This window comes from Durio zibethinus, chromosome 6 (assembly GCF_047325235.1).
Source record: "Durio zibethinus cultivar Kanyao isolate XHJ-2024 chromosome 6, ASM4732523v1, whole genome shotgun sequence".
In the NCBI taxonomy this organism is placed as follows: domain Eukaryota; kingdom Viridiplantae; phylum Streptophyta; class Magnoliopsida; order Malvales; family Malvaceae; genus Durio; species Durio zibethinus.
The window spans coordinates 28,136,904-28,159,863 of NC_143167.1; the positions used below are offsets into that span (position 1 = coordinate 28,136,904).

At 32.3% G+C, this 22,960-nt stretch overlaps 2 protein-coding genes and 1 pseudogene across 2 annotated transcripts; 1 reads left to right on the forward strand and 2 right to left on the reverse strand.

The window, feature by feature from the left end:
• Window positions 1–10,522: 10,522 nt before the first annotated feature.
• Window positions 10,523–11,451, reverse strand: LOC149518536 (uncharacterized; annotated as a pseudogene).
• A 2,925-nt stretch (window positions 11,452–14,376) lies between these two features.
• LOC111286096 (putative galactinol--sucrose galactosyltransferase 6) lies at window positions 14,377–17,706 on the forward strand. Its single transcript, XM_022875892.2, has 5 exons — window positions 14,377–14,522; window positions 14,610–15,992; window positions 16,083–16,292; window positions 16,414–16,548; window positions 16,793–17,706. Exons 2-5 carry the CDS (start codon window positions 14,671–14,673, stop codon window positions 17,481–17,483), a joined length of 2,358 nt encoding a protein of 785 aa, XP_022731627.2. The 5' UTR covers window positions 14,377–14,522; window positions 14,610–14,670; the 3' UTR covers window positions 17,484–17,706.
• Window positions 17,707–18,228: 522 nt separating this feature from the next.
• On the reverse strand, window positions 18,229–22,652 carry LOC111286098 (Small nuclear RNA activating complex (SNAPc), subunit SNAP43 protein). Its single transcript, XM_022875893.2, has 8 exons — window positions 22,254–22,652; window positions 20,810–20,916; window positions 20,584–20,710; window positions 20,321–20,434; window positions 19,890–20,088; window positions 19,740–19,785; window positions 19,254–19,329; window positions 18,229–18,604 (listed from the first exon to the last, which is right to left on the reverse strand). The coding sequence occupies exons 2-8, from the start codon at window positions 20,864–20,866 to the stop codon at window positions 18,375–18,377; spliced, it is 849 nt and encodes a 282-aa protein (XP_022731628.1). The 5' UTR covers window positions 20,867–20,916; window positions 22,254–22,652; the 3' UTR covers window positions 18,229–18,374.
• Window positions 22,653–22,960: the final 308 nt, after the last annotated feature.

Here is a 22,960-nt window from a genome sequence, read left to right on the forward strand (position 1 = left end):
CTAAAAAAAAAAACCAAAAATGGCTCGGTTGGAGTTGCTCGAGACAGCTTGACTACAGACTCAAAAAAAGGTTGGAACAACTCAGCCTGGGGCAAGCGGCTTGGCTCGACGTGACTGAAGGGTTTGGTTGGCACACGGGTCAGAAACGGGTTCACGCTCGAGTCGGGTCGCCTAATGGCAAAACGCGCAGATCCTTTGGGATTATGAAGGTCAAAACAACGTCGTTTCGTAGGGGGTATAAAAGGCTGAGTTCAGTTCTTTTTCCTCAGATCCCTCATCCTCGCTCTCTCTCTTTCTTTTTTTTTTTCTCTCTTTCTTTGACACCCTAAGAACACCAATTGAATTCCATCGGATTCTAAAAAATTTGATCAGAATATGAGTTTTTCGCTGAAAGTTCATCGAAAAGTTTAACGATTTATAGAGATTGATCAGAAATGATTGATCAGAAGAATTTTTTTATCAATCTTAATTTCATTTGGGATTGAGATTCAATCTTTGAATCTAATTCTAACTCTGTCAGCCCTAAAATTCATGGTCAAATCCACTTTCATCATTTTTTTTATTATTTTTAATTAATATGATCATTATCTCCTAATTAATCAAGAAAAAAAGATAAAATCCCAAAAAAATGATAATAATAATAATAAAAAATAATGATTCTAATAATAATAAATAATAATAAAAATAAATAATAAATGAAAAAATAATAATAATAATAAATAAATAAATAAAATAATGTAGGCCCATCTTCCCTATTGGGACTAGGCCCAATTGATTCAGACTTAAACTAAATTGGGTATCTACAATTGTTTGATACTTCATATAAAAAAAAAAACTATTGTAAAGCTAATTTTCATTGCTTCATAAGCTTTATAGTCAAAGTGCCATTATTGATAAGTTCTTCAATCTTCTCTTTTAATTGCTTACATCTTTTAGTATAGTATCCAATTATCCCCATGTGATAATTACATCTACCATTCGAAACATAGTTTCTTACTAATGGATTTGGGGTTATTTTCAAAGAGATAAGGGGTAAGGAATTAGTGTTTTATTCGTAAAGGTAATAAGCCAGGAATTGGGATTGGAATTTTTTCTTAATTATTCCTTGATCTTTTTTTCTTGCTCACTGATTAAGTGACAAATTGAGTGACAAAGGCATGGGTAGTTGTTTGGGGATGAAATCTTAACTGCTACATAAGTTGATAAGAATAAGGATTTTGGAAAAAGTTATTTATAGAATAAGGTGGGTACATCGGATAAGGTTGATATGAGGTAAAGCCTTTAGCCTGTTGCCCTTTATAAATTGTAACTTGAGCATCTCCTTACGGGATCATCTCTCTTTGCATCATTTGTACCATTTTTCTTAAGTTTGTCATTCTTGATTGTATTTTTTATTATCTCTCTATAAATCACCATATCAGTAAAATTCTTTATAGCATATCCAATCATCATTTCATAATATAAGGCTTTGAGAGTATTGACAAATAGAACCATATTCTCCTTACCATTAAGTATTGGTTGAACTTGAACAATAGTATCTCTTTACCTCTAGGCATATTCTTTAAAGCTTTCAATGTCTTTGTTTTCCATATTTTGTAAGGACAAATGATCTGAAGTTAAATTTGTGATGTGTTGTATTGTGTGATAAATGCCTTAGCTAGTTTCCTTCAACCACAGATGTGGGACCTATCTAATTAGACATATCACTTAGAAGCAGATCTAATGAGGCTATTTTAAAAAACATGGATGAATAGCTTTTCATCATATATATGTGCAGTCATTTTGTGATAGTACATAGTGACATGCATTATGAGGCATTTAATTATATCATATTTTTTAAATTCAAGTACCTTAACTTGGGTCGAATTACCACGTCAAAAACTAAGCATAGTTCAGTAGTATTCATTAAACCATAAAAATCTATCTCTTCAATAACTCGAAGCTTTTTCTCAATAAGATCTATTTTCTGTTAAGATCTAAAGCCTTCTTTAGTTTTTACTATGTTTGTCTTCAACTTTTTTTATTTCTTTGGACCATCTAAATTAGAAACTTGAGTTTGATTAAAAATATGAGCCATATGAGTAGGAGCAACAATTGAAGGCATGTTAGTATGCATGTAAAGGTAGCTTACCATAAATAGTATTTAACCCTTGAAATGGCTATTTCGAATATAGGCTAAAACTAACTGGGTATATTGGATCATCAATCTTTTCAGCCACTACTTTTCCTTTGTTTAGATTCTTTAGCAATTTAGTCATATCTTCTAATTGCCTTTTCATAGCTTTTTGTGTCATTTTTACCTTTTGTTGAAAGTAGAGTTTGTTTTTTTGTCATAATTCTAGCGTGATATAGAGATTGAGCTATCCTTAAACATTTTTATTATAATTAGGATGATATGTTACTAGATGTCAAAAATCATCTTGACTTGTTAGAAATATTTTTCTACATGCGTGAATGAATAGATGAATGCACATGTTGAATGTGATACACAACAATTCAATAATGCATAAATGGATAAATGCATGCACATAACAATTTAATGATGCATGGATTGACAAATGACTGCATAAATTGATGCATGAGTTAATGTTTACCCCATAATAATTGATGAATGAACAAATGATTGATTAGGTTAACATGACTAATCTATGATGCATAAATAGATGAATAATTGCCTAGGTTAACATGACTATTTTATAATGCATGAATGGATGAATGTATGCATTTGATGCTAAATACATAAAAATTCAATGATGCATGAATGAATAGATGTATGAATATCTTAATATTTACAGCATAACAATGCACGAAAAGCTAATTAAACTTAAACTCTTTCAAGTTTGTCATAAAATTCATACAAATAAAACTATAAAAGTTCATTCATATGTCTTAATTTGGGTTACATTCAACAATGGGCTAACATGGCTTTAACCTAGAGTTGGCTTCTAAGGTTATTTTATATGTTGATTTAGGATATTTTGATAATCTAAAGGTTTTTAAATTGTTCCCTACATCATTATCCATTATAGACTAATAAGACATCCAATCATTACACATGACAGGTTTTAAATGAAAAATGTTCAATTTAAGTGAGAGTTTTTGCTAGCTCATATAAAGGTTATACCTTATGAGAATGTATGTACTTGCTCTTTCCTAACAAAAGACAAAGCTTGGGAATAGAGTTTATGTATAAAGTGCATGTGTAGTGTGTGTTAAGAAACATAAAAATAATTAAACAAACTTTCTTATTCAAATAAATAAATGAAACAAAAAGAATAAACAAATTAGTAAACATGAAAAAAAAATAAAAATAAGTAATTAAGACCATCCAAATAAGGCTTAAAATAATTTACGATTAAGAACTGGCTCGACTCTCTAAGTTCTTAGTGGAATCGCTAAATTGTCATAATGTGTATAGGTCTTAGAGCCAATCCATTAGACACAACACATGGAGTCAACACCAACCTTTTTTATTTAGATGCAATTGATCACCTATGTAAATTTATTCTTTTAAAGGTTATCTTAACCTAAACTAAGGGTTCATGAAAAGAATAGATTCTGATCTTTTAAATAGAATTGGGTTCGAGAGTTCGATTATATGTAAGAAGGGTTATAGCACCCCTATAATGCCTATAAATTGGTACCAATTAATCTTAAATTATCTTTAGCCTTAATTAACATGGCCTTAACTTATTCTTATTATTTGTTAATTTTAATATTTAAATATTAGACATATTTTAGGTTTTCTCCAACACTTTGGTTGACCCCCTAAATATATTTTTTACCTTAAAAGTATTTAAGTAACATACTTATTTTCTTAAAAAGGTTCAATCGTTAGATTTATTAAATATTTTATGTAAAAAATAATAAAATACAAGATTCAACGTAAATACACAATTCAATAAAATACAATTTAATCAATCATAAAATCATCACAATTTGTTCCCAATTTTAATTTTTTTCAAATTAGAATTAAATAAAAATTTTTATATTGAAATCAATTTTTAAATCCTCCAATGCTTTGATCGAATTTAGCAAAAGTTCTCACTTAAAAATTTATAATAAAATTACATACCTATAACTTTCTTAAAATTTCATTATTGGATGAATTTTATTTATTCCTAAAATTGCATTATGAAATACTTTTATGATTTTCCCTTACCAAATCAAACTTTATTTATCTTCTTCTAAAAATTAAAATCATATACTGAAATTAAATATACATAAAACCACAAACAAATAAAAAATAAATGAATGGAAAAAAAAGGAACTTGGTGCGAAATCAATCTATTGCTATTTATTGCTTGGGTCAAAATTAAAAAAAAAAACTGAGGCTTATCAAGTGGATTTGTTGTGCTTGGAACAAGCACCCTTGGCTTTAGCCTTGTTTCTCTGCTAAAACTTTATTTTTTGTCCTATACTTTTATTCTTTAGTCTACTAGTATCATTTTTTTCTCTTTTGTTGCTTTTTTAAGACACCGGCTACTAGCTTCGCCTAGAATCAAATGAAGTGTCTCCATTCTTCCACTATGTGCAACTAAAAAATATACCAAAAAAAAACTCTTTATCTACCTTTCAAATCTAGATCCAAACAACAACTACCTAATGCCAAAATTATACTTCAAAAAGGCTAATCCTAAAAACTCTTCACTGCCACTGAATTTATAGGGAACATGTCCCAATTGTGAAAGAGTTTCTGATCAACAAGTTCTCAACAATTACAAATCAAATCAATTTCAATACTTTTAATCCTTTGTCAATTCTCCTTTGTTGAAGTCTTAACTAAAAAAATCTCTTTTTTTTTTCTTTTTAAATAATAGCTCTAAACTAAATACAATACCAAAAATAAATAAAAAAAATAATATTTAAAGTCTAATATTAAAATGTGAATTGACCTCGAATTAAATAGAATGTCTATAATAATAATAATAATAATAATAATAATTATTATTATTATTATTATTATTATTATTAAAAAATCAACCTTGTTTCTTTAACAATATCTGAACTCTTACCTTTAAAATTCTCTACTTAGGCTCAATTTGGTAACTAAAAATGAGCTTATGGAAAAGAAAATATTTTCAATGAAATTAATTTCCAAAAAAGAAAATAATTTTTGTTGTTTGGTAAATTTTTTGAAGTTATTTTCCAATGTTTTCTATTTTAATGAAAAATACCCAAAATTTTGTAATTTCTTCATGTTTAAAATTTCATAATCCATATTCAAACTAACCAAACACTTGATTTCATATTCATATTTTATTTGTTTTGGATGCAATAAAAAACTACCCATATTTTGAAAAAATTTGTCCCATACCTTTTGGTTTTGGCTCTTGGTTAGCAACTTGATGGGTCTATTTAACAAAAATTGATGTTGCTTGGTAACTTTCTATTTGGCTTGGTAGCTTACTTTTTGATAGCTTTCAAAATAGAATATTATTGTAGAGAGAAGAAGCCCAACAGGTAAGTGGTGATGCTATGACTATTTCAGTACATAAATGTTAAAACTTAACTCTAACAAAGCAGATCTAGAAAGAGTAAGAGAGTTTGTTTACTTACTTTTTTATGTTCGATTTTATGAGTTGTTCACTTTTAGGTAACATAAAAAGTGAGAAATCAAAGGGAAAAAGAAAGACAATAAAAAGCAAAAAGAAGTCAACAAATGGACTAGTTACTTTTAGTTAATCTAAGGAGGTTGTCACCAATAAAAGAAAAAAAAAGGTGATAGTTGACCTCTTGCTAAGTTTGAGTTGGTGTCTCGAGTTCATGGCGGCTTGTAGTTGTTGGGTTAGAGTGTTGATGTATTTTGAAAATTGTCTTCCCTCCAAAAGAAACAAAAAATAATTTTCATGTTTTGCCTTATGATTTTTTGTTGACCAAAAGTTATTTTCTATTGACTTTGTGAATTTTAGTCATCCAATCAATGAAATTAAGGAAATAAATTTCCAAAAGTCATTTTGGTTATCAAATGGAACTTTAATTAAAATATTTTTAAATTTCTCATTCCACAAACCAAAAAAAGAAAAAAAGAAATCTATGTGATGTGAAATTATATCCATTCCTTACTCTTATTAACTAACCTTAAGCAGTATTCGTAGATATGCTAGTTAAAAAAAAATTCAAATGATGCCATCAAACTAGACCCCACTTTTAAATCCTGCCAATCATCACCCAATGTATACTTTTCATGTCTTGTCTTAAAAGTTGTTAACAAAACTCATCTCTTCCATCTCAACCTTATCTTCAGTACATACTCAACCTATCATCTAACTTTCATTTAAGCTACATTCTACAATCAAACTCCATGATGCATTGAGTCAGTTACTTGTCTCCTTTCATCAAAACATCACTTAAAGACCTTGTTACACTCATCCAAAATGGATAGGTGTCATTAGGATAATGGAAAGTTTAACCCTTCAATCTAAAAGGGTATTTGCTTGTAAAAGTTTCAAAGTCATGCATGTTGTATGGCAAAAAGATGTGAAGATAATAAAAAAAAAAGTTACGATGTTTTATGCTTTTGATGTCATATAGATGTGTGTGTCTACCATATATTTATGTTCGAATGGTTTTAACCTATCCCATGTGTCATTATTATTTACTAATCCCTAGTTCACTGATGGCGCGCTTCTTATGTAAGGTGATGTACACATCAAGTAGAATGGTTGCAGATTCGATTATGTTCGGCTCAATGGTAAAAATATTTTAAATATAATTAAAAAATCATACAATCCATTATTTTCATATTACAATCAATCAATTCTTTTAATATTTATTTATATTTAATTAAATTTTTATTTGAATAAATAAATTAACATTGCTGAAATTTTTATCAATTAAAATAAAATTTTGTATGAAAATAATAAAATTGTTAGGTTTATAGTAAAAAAAAACTTATGTTTTATTGAAGTAATGAATATATATATACAAGTATGTAATTATTCTAGACTTAAATATATGGATTTAGTTAATTATTAAGGATTTTACAATATGAATACAAGGAAATAAATAACAAATAATTATGCAAAATTGATTTCAGCTATGAAGTGCTTTTCATAATCTAACATTCCCCCTTAAATTGGAGAGTGAATGTCATGAGTACCCAATTTGCTAAGGAGATACTGAAATTAATGCTTTTCAAATGCCTTAGTGAAGAGATCTGCAAGTTGATATAAGGTGAAAACATGAGTAGTCTAAATAAGTTGTTGTTGTATTTATTCACAGATAAAATGACAATCAAATTCTATGTGTTTAGTTCATTAATGATAGATAGGATTTGCAGTAATGTAGAAAGTAGCCTTATTATCATAATGCAAAAAAATTGCTATACATTGTTGAATACCCAAATCACGGAGCAAATATTGAAGCTAAAGTATCTCGTGACCTGCTAAAGCCATAACATGATACTCAGATTCAGCAAAAAAATATAAGTATGTTGTTTCTTAGTTTTTCAAGAAGTTGGCAAAGAATCAAGTAAAGCACAAAAACTAGCGATAAAGTGATGAGTATATCAACAACTAACCTAATTTAAATCATTGAATACTCGAAGTTGAAAATCAAAAGTTGGTAAAAAATATTTTTGATCCTGACGATGATTTGAGATAAAGAACAAGGCGAATGATAGCTTCCATATATGGCTTTCATGGTTGATTCATAAACTGACTAAGAATATGCACAGAATAAGTGATGTCTAGTCTTGTAATTGTTAAGTAAATAAGTCTGTCAATGAAATATTTATATTGAGATGGATCAGACAACATTTCTTCTTCCAAAGCAGATAACTTAGTGTGTTGTTTCATAGAAATATATAAAGGTTGTGCTTCTAGCAAGCCCGTGTCAAAAATAAGTTCAAGGATGCATTTTCTTTCAAACAAATGAATTTTTTATTTGGAGCAAGCAACTTCTAAGCTAAGAAAATACTTTAAAGTGCCCAAAATTTTCAAATGGAATTGCTGGTGAAGTGTTTTCTTAAAAGACTTAATAAGGCAAAGATTACTTCTGGTAACAACAATAACATTGACATAAACCAATACTGCCAAGAAGCCACTAGAATAAGATTTAGTAAATAAGGAATAATCAGCTTAAGATTGAATAAAATCATCAGATAAAAGAGCTACAGAAAATTTTGAAAACCACTGTCGTAATGCTTGCTTTAAACCATATAAGCATTTATGTAACTTGTAAATAGAACGTTCTCCCTTACAAGAAAACCCAGGTGGAAGTGACATACAAATTTTTTTCATCAAGATCAACATGAAAAAAGCATTTTGAACATCTAATTGATGCAAAGGCCAATTTTTTGTAGAAGAAATAACTAAGAGGCACTAAACAATAGTCATATTGGCATTCGATGCAAAAATCTCATAAAAATTAGTTCCTTCTTGTTAAGTGTAGCCTTTGGTTACAAGTCTAGCTTTGTATCATTCCATCATACCATCTTATTTTTATTTTACTTTAAAAACCCATTTAGATTCAATAAGAGTTTTATCATAAAACAAATCAACAATGCTCTAAGTATTATTATTTTTCCAAAGCTTGTAGTTCAGGATTAATGGCATCTCTCTATTTAGGATTTGTAATAGCCTCATGATATGTTTTAAGCTCAATGATGGAAGTAATGCTTAATACAAAAGAATTATAAGATGAAGATAATTTATAATATGATAAAAAATTAGAAATAGGATAGCGTGTACCTCAAGTTGAAAAAGATGATGAAAGTGATTGAGTATAAGCATTGTTGCAATGATAACCTTTGAGATAGATTGGTAAACAAATGGTTTATTATGGCTGATTTGGTGGATCAAAGGTTGTGGAAGGAGTGACCAATGATGGATTAGAAGTTGTTGGCAAAGACACTGACGAAGAATTCTTTATTGAATTTAATGAATCATGTAATGTGACACATATGGAGGTAAGAGTGTCCACATGAGACGTGTCATGTAAATAGAAATAAAAAGGAGTGGTGTTTGCCATAAGCAAGGGTAAAACAATATATTTGTTAGTGGAAGTGGTATTATTATTTTGTTGGAAAGGAAAAAATGTTTGATAAAAAATAACATCCCTACTAACAAAGTATTTTTGTGTTTGTAAATCATATAAGCCATACCTTACTTTACACAAAGAATATCCAACAAAAAATGCATTGTTTAGCACGTGCACCAAATTTATCTCGATTAAAAGATAAAGTGGTGGCATAACAAAGACAACCAAAGACTTTAAAATGATTATATGGAGTTGGTTTTTGAAAAAAAATTTCATGTGGGGTTTTATTATGAAGTAAACATGTAGGAAGTCAATTAATGTGATATGTAGCAGTAAGAACACAATCTCCCTAAAAAGATAAAGGTAAGTTTGCTTGAAATCTCAAAGCTCTGGTAACTTTTAAAATATGTCTTTGCTTAAGCTTAGCTACCCCATTTTATTGTAGAGTTTCAACACAACTATGTTAATGGATTACACCTTGTTCATTAAGAAAATTAATACTTTTTTTAAAGAAAAATTCAAGTCCATTATCGGTGTGAAGTGCTTTGATGGTATAATTGAATTGGGTTTTAAAATATGCAAAATTTTTTTTAAAGAGATAAAAGACCTCTGATTTATGTTGCATAAGAAAAACCTAAGTGCTTCTTGAAAAATCATTAACTATGGTTAAGAAAAATTAAGCACTTGAATGAGTAGGTGTAGAATAAATCCCCCAAATGTCACAGTGAATAAGATCAAAAGGTCCATGAATAGAAATAAAACTTAAAGAAAAAGGCAAATGTTTTTATTTAGCAATGTGACAAGTGTGACACTAACAAAAAGAGCGAGGAACTTTAATGTTATTATTCAACTTTGTTAATATCGATAATCTAAAAAATGAAAAATGCCCTAAACGAAGATGCCATAGATCATTGGAAGGTAAAGAAACTAAACAAGCATTTGACATAGCCTTTCCAAAATAAAAATGATAGAGTCCATTAACATTTTTAGCCACTCCAATTGTTTCCACCACAGATAGGTCTTGAAAAAAACATTGATCCATGTACAAGACAAAAAAAATGAAAAATTGTAAAGTTAATAAAGGACAATAAAAATGAAAAATTGTGAAGTTAACTTGTTGATGGAAAGAAGGTTATAACCAAAAAAAGAAATTAATAAAACATTTTCTAATAATAATGTGAGAGTTAAATAAACTAAACCAACATAAGAAACTTTAACAAAAGAACCATTTGGTAATTATACAGGTGAAATGTGAGATGCATTAGTATAAGCACATGAGGGTTATGGCAAAAAACTATAGTTGTAAAATTAACTTGAGGTGATTGGGCATTACGCAGAAAACTAAGGAGTTGTTAAATTTAATTAGTTGTCTAAAATGCCATATTGGATGAGTGAACTACCTTAGCGTCACTAGATCATTTAGGTTTAGAATTTGATAACACTTTAGAACTTAGATGAAACTTGTGGCTTAAAAGATAATCATTCAATTTGTAACACTTACTCTTTATGTGTCTTGCCAATTTACAATAATTGCAAGTTGGGCTTAATCTCTAAAGGGACTTGGAACTATTTTGAAAATATGATGGGCCTCTATTGGAAACAGCAATAGCAGCACTTTTAGAATTGATACTAGGGATGGTAGTGACTTGACATTGTTTCTTTTCTTGAAGAAGTAAAGAAGAAGCTCATTTAATGGTGGAAAGAGCATTCATAAGTAAAATCTGTTGTTAAATGTTATTATAAGACTCATTTAGACCCATAAGAAATTTTGTCAATTTCTCTTTTTGTTGATAATCATGAAGTGCCTTAAAAGAGCCATAACTACAAGGCAGTAAAATCTTATACACACTAAGTTCATCCCATAATGACTTTAATTTAATATAATAAGCACTAATAGTATCATTGTTCTGTATTGTAATAGTAATATCACAACGAAGTTCATAAACTTGTGGAGCTTTCAATTATGTGTACCTTTCTCGCAAATTAGCCTACATATCAAATACCAAAGACTCAAACATGATACTAGATGCAATTTCCTTTGAGACGGCATTGAGAATCCAAGACTTGACCATGTCATTGGAACAATTCCAAAGCAAGAAAAGTGAAGAAGAGGAATATGGTTTTGTTTGAGTTCCATTCACAAAACCAATTTATTTTTGGCACTCAAAACTGTTGTCATGACTTGATTCCAATAAGAATAATTCTCGCCTATTAACAAAGCAGAGACTAATGGTGTTCTTGAGTTGTTTAAGTGGTAAAGAAAGTGTGAACTAGATGGATTTGAAATAGGTGAATTGAGGAAATATTCTATTTAAGTAAGAAGATTTGAGACATTTTAGGTGTACCTATGGACATATTGAAAAATAGAAATACACAAACTACTTTTAATGAAATATAAGAGATGAACTTTTCACATAAAAGTAACACAGGAGAAAACTTGGTTTGACACCATGTTAGGTTTAAAGTTAGAAAAACTTATCTTTCATTAAAGAAGTAGTGAATATATATATATATATATATATATAAACATGTATTATTCTAGAACTAAAGATTTGGGATTTAGCTAACTATTAGGGATTTTACAATATGAATACAAGAAAATAAATAACAAATAATCATGCAAAATTGAATTTTGCCTTGAAGTGCTCTTCATTATCTAACAAAAATGGATTAAAATTTATGGTTTAATGCAATTAAAAAATTTTCTTTTTTTATTTTATTTCTATTTTCTATCTTTTCTCTAATATTCCTTTAAGGGTTTAATAAATTATAATTTGTAGATTTATTGATTAAAGTTTGTTTCGCTTATTTAAAGATTCAAAATTTAATTAAATCGAAATAAAAAATTAAAAACTTGATTAATTATAATAAAATATTAAAAACTTAAATGATTATTAAATTATAATTCAAAAATAGTTTTAACTCTATACCAACTTTGTAATCATGCCTCCATGGGCTCCCGAAAAAAATGAGGTCATGTCTCCTGCCAAACAAAATTTTACCTATAGGCCAAAATAGCTACTACTTACTTACATGAAAAATTCAAGAAACAAAAGTGATCGTGATATTGATATGATAATTTTAAATATAACATGTTAATATGATATGAAATTAATGTAATTTATAATTAAAATATATATATATATATAAATTTAATAAAAAAATATTTTGCATTTATCATGTGAACATGTAATTTTATGTTTACTCATATTTAACACAAGATAACTATAACATAAATATATAAATTATCATATCCACAGTTATGGAAGAAGCAACAAATGGTTTGATTATTGATGTTGATAGGTTGGTTGCTCAAGAAAAAATGTTAATAATAATAATAATAATATTATTATTATTATGCAAACCCTGGATTAAGACTGCCGTGGGATTCTAGTTTTGTTGGTTCTTGCTTTTTGAAGCAAATATCGTCGAACGTGGCATTGAATTTGGTACATGTTCTGGAAAACTGGAAAATTCAAAGAACAAATCTTGTTAGATGAGATAATATCAAGGTGAAATTTGACCTAATACGATCAACAATTGATGATTCGAACCAACTGTAAAGCTCAGCTAATATGTCATATATGAGGCGTGATTAAATCTTTATCCAAATATGTACCAAGCGTAAGACTCCACGTATAGTCTCCAAGGTAAAAGGAAAAAAAAAAATCCTAAAAGTTGACACATTAGATTTACGTGTTTCTATATATATACAAATATATACACGAAAATGAAACTTTTGTAATTTTCGTATAAACCTATTATTATTAGATTAGATGCATTTTCCCCGTATTCTGGATTAAGGCATTAATTTGTTTTTGTGAAGACATTAATTAATACAGTTTTCTTTTACTGAGTCATGGCTTAAATTTAATTTGTTCAATCTCTTAGGTTTATCCTTTAGAGTTTAGAGAGATTATCGTGTACCATAATTAATTTTTGTACAAAAGAGGTTTAAAATAAATGAAAAGATTATTTATTAAATTTTAATTTTAAATTTATTAAATGTTAATTTTTAAAAAAAATTGCATGAATTGGTTGAGGTAAACCCTTAATTCTTGCATAGTCTTTGATTCTAGCTTTCTACCAACGAATTTAGCTCTATCAAAGTGTAAAAAGGACGAACTTGAATTAATGGATAAAACCCAACCCCATGGGAACGCTATTACCCCTAAAAAGGATGAACCAATGGAGCCCCCGGGTTCAGACAAATAAATCTCATCGTCGATGGGACAAGTTTCAAAAATTCATCTTTAATTAGTTTAGCTTTTGTTTGTTTCTCAACAAAATGTATCCATTCCCATCTGAATTTGTCCAGATTCATTGCTAATGGTGCATCAATTCTCTCCCAAAGAAACAGCAACCGAGGCAAGACAACCTTAATTTTCCCTTGTGAAATGGAACAGGTCGTATCATCAAAATTATTACTACCAAAAAGCACCCAAAAAAAAAAAAAAAATTCTGGCACCAATTCTAGCACTGATTGAATCCGTTACTAGATTATTGATGCTTCACTTTTTGAAATGATGACATCATTTCCGTTACCATTTAAAAAAAAATCTATTAATTGATCATGGATATTGTTTTATTATTACTATATATCAAACTTCAAAACAAAAATATCAATTACAAAAATAAAGGAAATTCCTGATTCCAGATCTCTCCTAGTTTCAGGGAAAGGTGCAGCCCACTCGCCATGTTTGGCTCGTTCCCCCTTAGCTCCTTACCCAAAAAGGCATAAACCATTTAATTTATCGAAAATATGGGTCCATCCCATGAACTTCTGACATGGATAATCAATCATTCTTCATGGTTGGTGTCTTCGTTCCCCGTTACGTATTCGATATTTTCCTATACGCGAAGATTTTTCTGCCTCTTGTTTAATTTCAACAGTAAAAAATAATAAAAAAAAAGTCCCTTGCCTTGTAAAATTTTATAAAGAAATTTCTAAAAAGCAGCCATTTAATGTGGTGTGCCACGTGGAAATTAAAAGGCCAAAGCTACGCGTTTGGTTTTTGGTTAAGCGCATAAGAGACGTCAAATAGTGCTTACGAGGACAGTAATCATCCTGCATTTAAAAAAATAATAATAATAATCCACGGCAACACGAAAACAGTACCCTGAAACTGAAGAAAGCTTTCGGGTCGGTCTAAATAAACCTACAAATATGATTGGTACAACGTGGAGCAGACGTGGCAATCTAATCTACCGTCAAGTTCAACGGCTTAACAGACTTAAGGCGATCCGCCCCGTTTGATAGGTAGAGCGAAAACATTATTAAACCCGACAAGAAAGTGCGGGACGACGAAAGAAGGAAAAAAATGGTGTCAAATACTTCTTGTTACAGTTCACGATTCTTAGCTATAAATAGGAGTCTTCCTTCCATTTACCTTCACTACAAATCTAATCAACCTCGAAGTTTACTGTTCTTCCAAAGCTTTTCAAAGCAATTTTTTCAGAAACATTTCAATTCTGCTATTTCAGGTGTTGGAGTTTCCAGAGTTTCTCCGAATCCAGCGTTGTCGGTTTTGTCTTTTAAGGTAATTAGGAGCTCTCATTTTATTTCCTTTCAAGTTTTTGCTGTTTTGAATTTATGGTTTCTGAATGGGTATTTTTCGGATTTGCAGAGAAGTGATTTAAACCCACCTTTGTAAGAACATATACAAAGAAGGAGATGAGTTAGAAGGAATGACGATTAAACTTGCAGCTAGGATCGCTGAGAGGAAATTAATTGTAAAGGACCAGACAATCCTAACCGGAGTTCCCGAAAATGTGATCGCGACGTCCGGTACAGCATCCGGTCCGGTCGAGGGAGTTTTCCTGGGAGCGGTTTTTGATGAAGATAACAGCAGGCATGTGGTCCCCATCGGCACTTTACGCGACGTCCGGTTCATGTCCTGCTTTAGGTTTAAGTTATGGTGGATGGCCCAGAAAATGGGAGATCAAGGCAAAGACATTCCTCTCGAGACTCAATTCCTATTGGTCGAAACCAAAGAAGGGTCCAACCTTGACTCAACCGAAGAAAATCAGATCGTCTACACCGTATTCCTCCCTTTGATTGAAGGCTCATTTCGAGCCGTCTTACAGGGGAACCAAAACGACCAGCTAGAACTGTGTTTAGAGAGTGGCGACGCCGACACCAAAGCGTCGTCGTTTACCCATTCCATTTTTATCCACGCTGGTATCGATCCTTTCAGCACAATCACGGAAGCAATCAGGGCCGTCAAATTGCATCTCAAAACGTTCCGTCAACGGCACGAGAAAAAATTACCTGGAATCGTTGACTATTTTGGGTGGTGCACCTGGGACGCGTTTTACCAAGACGTTACTCAAGAAGGCGTCGAAGCTGGGCTCGAGTCTTTAGCTTCCGGTGGGACCCCTCCGAAGTTCGTCATCATCGACGACGGATGGCAATCTGTCGGTGGGGATCCCCAGCAAGAAGAAAATTCATCGTCATCGGCCGATCAGGCCGAAACAAAACAACAGCCGTTGCTTCGTTTGACCGGGATAACAGAAAACAAGAAATTCCGAAAGAAGGATGATCCAACGGTGGGGATCAAAAACATCGTCAAGATTGCGAAAGAAAAATACGGTTTAAATTATGTGTACGTCTGGCACGCGATTACGGGGTACTGGGGTGGAGTGCGGCCCGGAGTTGAGGAAATGGAAGGATACGGATCGAAAATTCGGTACCCGATGGTTTCGAACGGAGTGGTGGATAATGAACCGGGTTGTAAAACTGACGCGATAGCGGTTCAAGGGTTGGGTTTGGTGAATCCAAAAAATGTGTACAAGTTTTACACTGAGCTGCACAGTTATCTGGCGGATGCGGGTATAGATGGAGTAAAGGTGGACGTGCAGTGCATTTTGGAAACACTTGGAGCTCGGTTGGGTGGAAGGGTGGAGTTGACGAGGCAATATCATCAGGCTCTTGATGGCTCGGTGGGGAGGAATTTTCCCGATAATGGGATTATCGCTTGCATGAGCCATAACACTGATGCACTATACTGGTAATTTTCTCCTCCTTTCATTTCTTTTTTTTTAATTGAATTTTTTTGGGGGGTTTTGTTTGTTCTGATTTTGGAGTTGTGCGGAAACAGTTCGAAACAGACGGCGGTGGTGAGAGCATCAGATGATTTCTACCCGCGTGACCCAGTATCACACACCATCCACATTGCGGCGGTGGCTTACAACAGTATTTTCCTTGGGGAATTCATGCAACCGGATTGGGACATGTTCCACTCTCTTCATCCGGTCGCCGAGTACCACGCCTCAGCACGTGCTATTAGTGGTGGCCCCCTCTATGTTAGGTAAGGACTAAGTAGGCCAACCCCATCGGCCCCTTTTGTTTGCTTCGTTTATGATCAAAATTGTTTTGGTTACGAGTTCATGGTTATTGGTGGCTAAACGTTAAGCTTTTCTTTGCAACAGTGATGCGCCCGGAAGGCACAACTTTGAGCTTCTGAAGAAATTGGTGTTGCCTGATGGGTCGATCCTCCGGGCTCGTTTGCCTGGACGACCCACTCGTGATTGCTTGTTTACAGATCCAGCCCGTGATGGCGTTAGGTAAGCTTAGCTTTTTCACTCTCCTTGTGTGGAATGGGATAGAAATAAAAAAATGTTAGAACATAGCCTTTTTCTTGCTTAACTTTTTACATATTAGGACTTTGATGTTGTTGATATGAAAATTCTACAAGCCTTGGAAGTTAAATTTGGTTTAAAAAGCTCCATTAGTAAACACATATTAATTTTGATATGTTGTTATACTCGTTGGCACTTCCTTACTGTTATACTCTTTCTTTGATTGCAGCTTGTTGAAGATATGGAACATGAACAAGTACACCGGGGTTCTTGGTGTGTACAACTGCCAAGGCGCAGCATGGAGCAGCGCTGCAAGAAAAAATACTTTCCACCAAACCAATACGGAGTCCATATCGGCCCATGTAAAGGGCCGTGATGTCCACCTCATTGCAGAGGCCTCCTTGGACCCTGACTGGACTGGTGACTGTGCAGTTTACTGTCACCGGACCAGTGAACTAATCACCCTTCCATACAATGCAGCCATGCCAGTGTCCCTGAAGGTCCTTGAGCATGAAATCTTCACACTAACACCTATCAAGGTTTTGGCACCAGGATTCAGTTTTGCGCCCTTGGGACTCATCAATATGTACAACTCGGGTGGTGCCATTGAGGGGCTAAAATATGAAACTAAAGCTGGTGGCAAGTTATCAGAGCTTGATGTTGGATATGGAGGTGAAAGCAGCAGTTTAGGCGGTGTGAGATTGGAGAATTCTAGTAATGAATTGGTAGGGAAAGTTTGCATGGAGATTAAAGGTTGTGGCAACTTTGGTGCTTATTCATCAGCTAAACCAAGAAAGTGCACAGTTGGATCTAATGAAGTTGAATTCGATTATGATTCATTGTCTGGATTGGTAAAGTTCAGCTTGGAAAAATTGCCTGAAGAAGGGCAAAAGGTCCATGTTGTTGAAGTTGAGTTATGAGTTTGATGCAGCAGGTTACTAGAGTGTCATATTCACTAAAGGGATATGTTGGAAAGTAGTAGGTTTTGCTCTGGTTGGGGTTTATGCTTATATTCCCTCATATTTTTTACCCATTTATTCATTTTATGTATCAAGATGGAGGGAAGAAATTGAAATAAAAGTTTTATTCATTTTATGTATCAAGATGGAGTGAAGAAATTGAAATAAAAGTTTCTTCTTGCTATTCAAGCTTGTTTCCTTTCCCCCTATGGACCACGTTTACAGCTGCAGTTCAAGAACCAAGTTAACCTAAAATTTGATGTCCTAAAATTTTTTGTCTTTTGCTTGAGCAAAGGTTCACCAAATATGAAATCTAATCAAATTCCATTTATCTCGTAACATTTTTACTCATCTCTCCAAAGCCTCCCACATAGATCCTTCAACATTTTATCTTTTAAAGCAATTTTGGGGGCAAACGCAAACGGGAGCTTCGGCTAGAGCCCAGAACCCTTATAATTCCGCCCAGGCAAGTGGGCACGTTACTACCGTTACAACACAACACAACACAATGGTTTCACCTGCCATTGCTTAACAGCTCTAGCATCTGGAACAACACTTTCAGACTATTGAATAATCAAAGTGCAAATTTCTGATAACTGAAATTTCATTAAACATTTTCATAGAAAACATTTTACATGTCTTCAAATTCAGGTGCCCGTTTCTATATATATATATATATATATATATATATATATATATATATATATAACGATATTGATTTTATATTTCATTATTACTAACATAATTACAAATGATACCAAAACCAAAACCAAAACCACCTCTGACACTATTAGTTTGACAAAAATCAGGGGACGATGCCCTGCATTAAAATGAATTCTTGGGGAAAAGAATTTAATCATGTTGATATAGTAGCTGTAAAACTTCATCAGCAACATTGTTTTCCCGCTCATTTTCTTGCAGTTGTTCCTCTTCAGCCAGCTTTTGGTTCATTCCAGTCCGCTGATAAAACGCTTCTCTTTGGTTGTTCCAGTTCTCATCTATCTTCTCCACTATTTCACTAAGAGATTCCGTATTTTCTGATATATGTTTTATGTTCCGGACATCCACAACCTCTCTGGCCTCTTTAAGAAGAAATTAAATTTAAAACAGAATAAGAAAATGATTAGATACTTCTGAAATAAAAGAAATCATAAACAGGTTAAAACCAGGCAAACAGGAAAAGTAGCTACACAAGCCATGAGTAGAAAAGTTTTAGAGATTAATTTGGCACTATAGGTAATGCAGAATTTTAATATTAATGCAGAGGGAAGCAGCAAAGGAAAACAAAAATTTAAAGATATTCATGGAGAAATAATTTACCAACAAAATGAAATGACGAAATCATGGACATGGATGACTTATATTTCAAAATATTTTTGAGATAAATAATATTGGCGTTTAGATTCATTATTATGATCACTATTATTGGGAAAATACTAATAGAGTTCATGATATTCATCAATATAGGTTTATGAAATATGGGAAAAGGCAAGTGTAACTGACCAAGAGACATAACACATATAATACCAAATCAAGGTGCTCAATATTTGCTACATAAAAATGCTCATTTACTAAGGACATCCTCAAAGTCAAATGCACTTCAATCCAGGCCCAAAATGATAAGCATAACACCATATCCCCGTATTAAAGTAATCAGTTCAAAAATATATAGTCATGTTTAGGCATATTGTAATGGCTGATAGAGTGCCAGAGAAATAGCAAAAATTGTACCTTCAATGGCTTGTTTCTTGGCCACTGCATATTCTGTGGACATTTTCTTTATCATATTAAGGTCAACCTCCATACCCTAGTACATTGAGCATTAAGAGCACGTATCACATAATTGGAAGTATTTTATCGCAAAACCTAATTAAATAAGGATTACAAGAGCAAATTCATGGCACACATTGCATATATTCTAAAGCTCTTGTTGTCTACAGAATGGGAGCATGCAAGTGAAATTCTAGGCCTATCCAACAAGACAAAATTGAACATACAGATCTAAATTTAACATACAAATGTCTTCTGCAGTATTCATGGATTGCAACCAGCTAAGAACAAGTCACAGCTTTTATTTCAAACAACATTGTCAGCACCACTTACAATTAGAAGGCAATTGTGTCCCTTCTAATAGTAGTCATGGCAGTATATAGGAAAATTAATATCTGCCACAAAAGCTTCCTCTCATAATTTTATTTCACGAGTTGTATAACATACCAAGTCCATGTGGAGGTATTGCTCAATCTCAGTATCGGTAAATAACCTATTAGTGAAAAGGAAACCAGCAAAGACATAAAGAAATGTTAAAACAAAAACCATAACAAATATAATAAAACAAACTAGTAAACGATAGATATCTGAACCTACTTCTCATATGCAACTTGTATTCGCGCATCTTGTAATTTTGTCAGACTGTTAATTGTCTCACTAACTGAACCTTCATTTAAGTCCACAAACCCAAACAGAAACATATTTTTTTCCAGCATCTTTTTCACCAAAGTAGACACTACTTTTATACCCATTTCTTTTGCCTCAGCAACAAGGCTTTTAAGCTTCTTCAGCTCTCCTGTCAGTTAAGGATTCGATAGTAAGGCAAAAAGAAAAAGGGAAGAAGAAGAACAACAAAAAAACATAGAGGGGGCAAAACAGGGGATGCCTGGTAATCAAAAATAATTTTAGCATTGCCATTCTCATTATTCTTAGTTGTTGTAACGAACTGTGTTTTAAGATAGAAGTATCACATTATCACTGTAAATACCATTTAGTGGAAATAATCTGAAGTAATTGTACAAATATACCCAGTGAGAGATAAATCTTGAAAGCTGGTTTGAATGGTTGAGTTTCATAGAGGCAGTAGAGGCAATAGAGCGCTCCTAGTCTGTGAGATAAAGAATCAACATTGACCATGTAACCTGCATAAAAGCATAGGATAGTCAGCAAAGGACAAAAAATCAAAAGGCAATTTTTCCTCATTTTTAGAACCAAAAAGAAAGTAGCAAAAATAACAACCAAACGGAACTTAAAGTAACAAAAGAAAGGAAAAAAAGAGACTTTGACATACCAATAGTATGGGCATAGAGTGATTGCATAAAGAAAGCTAAGTTTGTAGAAGGACTGGCCTCATAAATGTATGAGAATTTCCTCGATAACCATACTCTCTTCATGTCATTCAAAGTTGTCAATTCACTCTGTCAATATAAAATCAAACAATTACCATTAAAAGTTTAAAACTAACACCCACAACCAAGACTATGATAAAATTGAGAAAGGAATAGAAAAGACTGTACCTGGACAAATTCAAGAATAAGCTCATCAATGTCCTGCTTGAATGGAGACAAATCCATCTTCAGCTTTTACCCTCCGCTTTCTTGAGCTAACCCTCGTAACTAATCATCTGGTGAATTTTGTTGAAAATAAAAAGAATTTTAGTTGCGGAGAGAGGACTCCAAAGAGAAGGACAAGAGGAAGAAAGGTAAAGAGAAGAGAGAAATATTTATAGGTTATGCCCGGAGTGCTGGAGCAAGGCCAGCGGCGAGCTCAGTGGAGAAGGGAGAGTGAGATGGAGAGAGGCAGGTATGATGGTTTACGGTTTAGAGAGAGTTTTGGAAGTCAGTTTCACAAAGTAATAAGTGAAAGAGGGAAAAAGAAACTGAAAGAAGGGATGTAGCAATTAGTATATCTGTGTCATGTTTTGTGGGGTGTTGAAACACGTGCGTGACATGAATTACAAAACGTATTAAATCCTAAATACGAACACAACACGTTTATAATATATGTTATACATGACACGACATGATTAACTCATTTATAATTAATTTGTTTAACAAGACACACACAAATAGATATAATTAACACCAATACAAGTATACAAGAATAGACATGACTAACACGGATATACATGGTTAAAATAATAAACAACTATCCATTTATGACTAGCCATGCCAACCCATTTGTACCCTCTAAGGCTCTAATTCTGAGTACTAAACAGTAGCTTATTACACATCTAGACAGTGTAAATTACACTAATCCAAGTCCTAGTCTCCAACCTCCAGACCACAAGTGATGTTTCAGTAAAAAAAGGTGGACATTCCAATTAAACTTGATAAAGAGAAAGAGGAAACAGAATACGTGAAAACAAAAAACTAAAAAAAAAAAAAAAGAAAAGGAAAATGAAGCATGTTTTCAATTATCAATCTGTTTATTGAACTAGAAACTTTACCAGTATAAGCCTCTTACATTCTGGAAAAAAGCAATAAATTTATTGGAAAAAAACGAATTTATCAAATTGTTCAGTCATTAACTTAAAAGAAAAAAACTGTCCAGTAAATAAATATGTATTAACATTTTCAGACTAACCTGGTCATTTAAAAGTTAAAACTAGTGATAAAGAAAAAAAAAAGTAGCCATTAATTGATAAAAGTTGCGACACTAAAATAAGAAGTGAACATTTTACCACATAAACCACTGGTTATTAGTATATATTAAATATATAAAAAAAAAAAAACAGGGCGAATAATGATAAGAAGAGGGAGGAGACAATGTAATTGAACAATTGAAGATCATAATTTCATTTTAAAAAATTGGAAATTCAGATTATTAGTTTATTGGAAGAAATTGAAGTCAACAGGAAATATAGCTTCAAGAGAAAAAAAGCTAGAATGTTTGACTAAGGGACAGTAATTTAACTAGAAATGAAGTGAAAGCAACGGTAGGAGAGTGATTGGCATTTACCTGATCGACGGTGGCGATGGAAATAGAATCAGAGGAAGAGGACGATATGTTGGAATTATAATCAACTTTAACACCTCTTAATGGTCAGGGGAGTCACAAGGCAGGAGCAGTTAGCGGACTAATCTTTGATTTTGGGGTTTTCGGGCTAGTTTAGGTTTCCGGCGAGATTAGCGGCACGATGGAAGGGACACAGTGGCTCTGTTGATCGATGGATCGAGTACGACTGAGAGGAAGATTGTGAGAGACAGGGAGAGGAAGAAAGGAGGCAGGAGGGGGCGACCGGCGACCGGCGATTAACAGAGTGACTGAATGTAACTGTGTTTTGGGTGAAGGAGAGGACTGTACACTGAAGTCTGAAGGGAAGGAAGGCTAGGGTTCTGTTACTCAGTAGTTAGAAAGTAATCTGATGCAAAATTGTAAATTTTAAAATAAAATAAAATAAACATAAACTTGAATTTTAATAAAAAATAATAATATGATGTAAACGTGTTATACTATACATGTTCCATGTGACAGTTTAATTCAAGGTATTTATTGTAACTTACATAAGTTATACCATACATGTTTCATTTGTCACGGTTTGATTTAACGAATTTATTATATTTTACACATGTTAAACATTTATGCATATATAATTTTTTATTTAAATATTGTTTTATTTTTTACATACATATGTTAAATGCAATATGTAAAATATAAATAATATT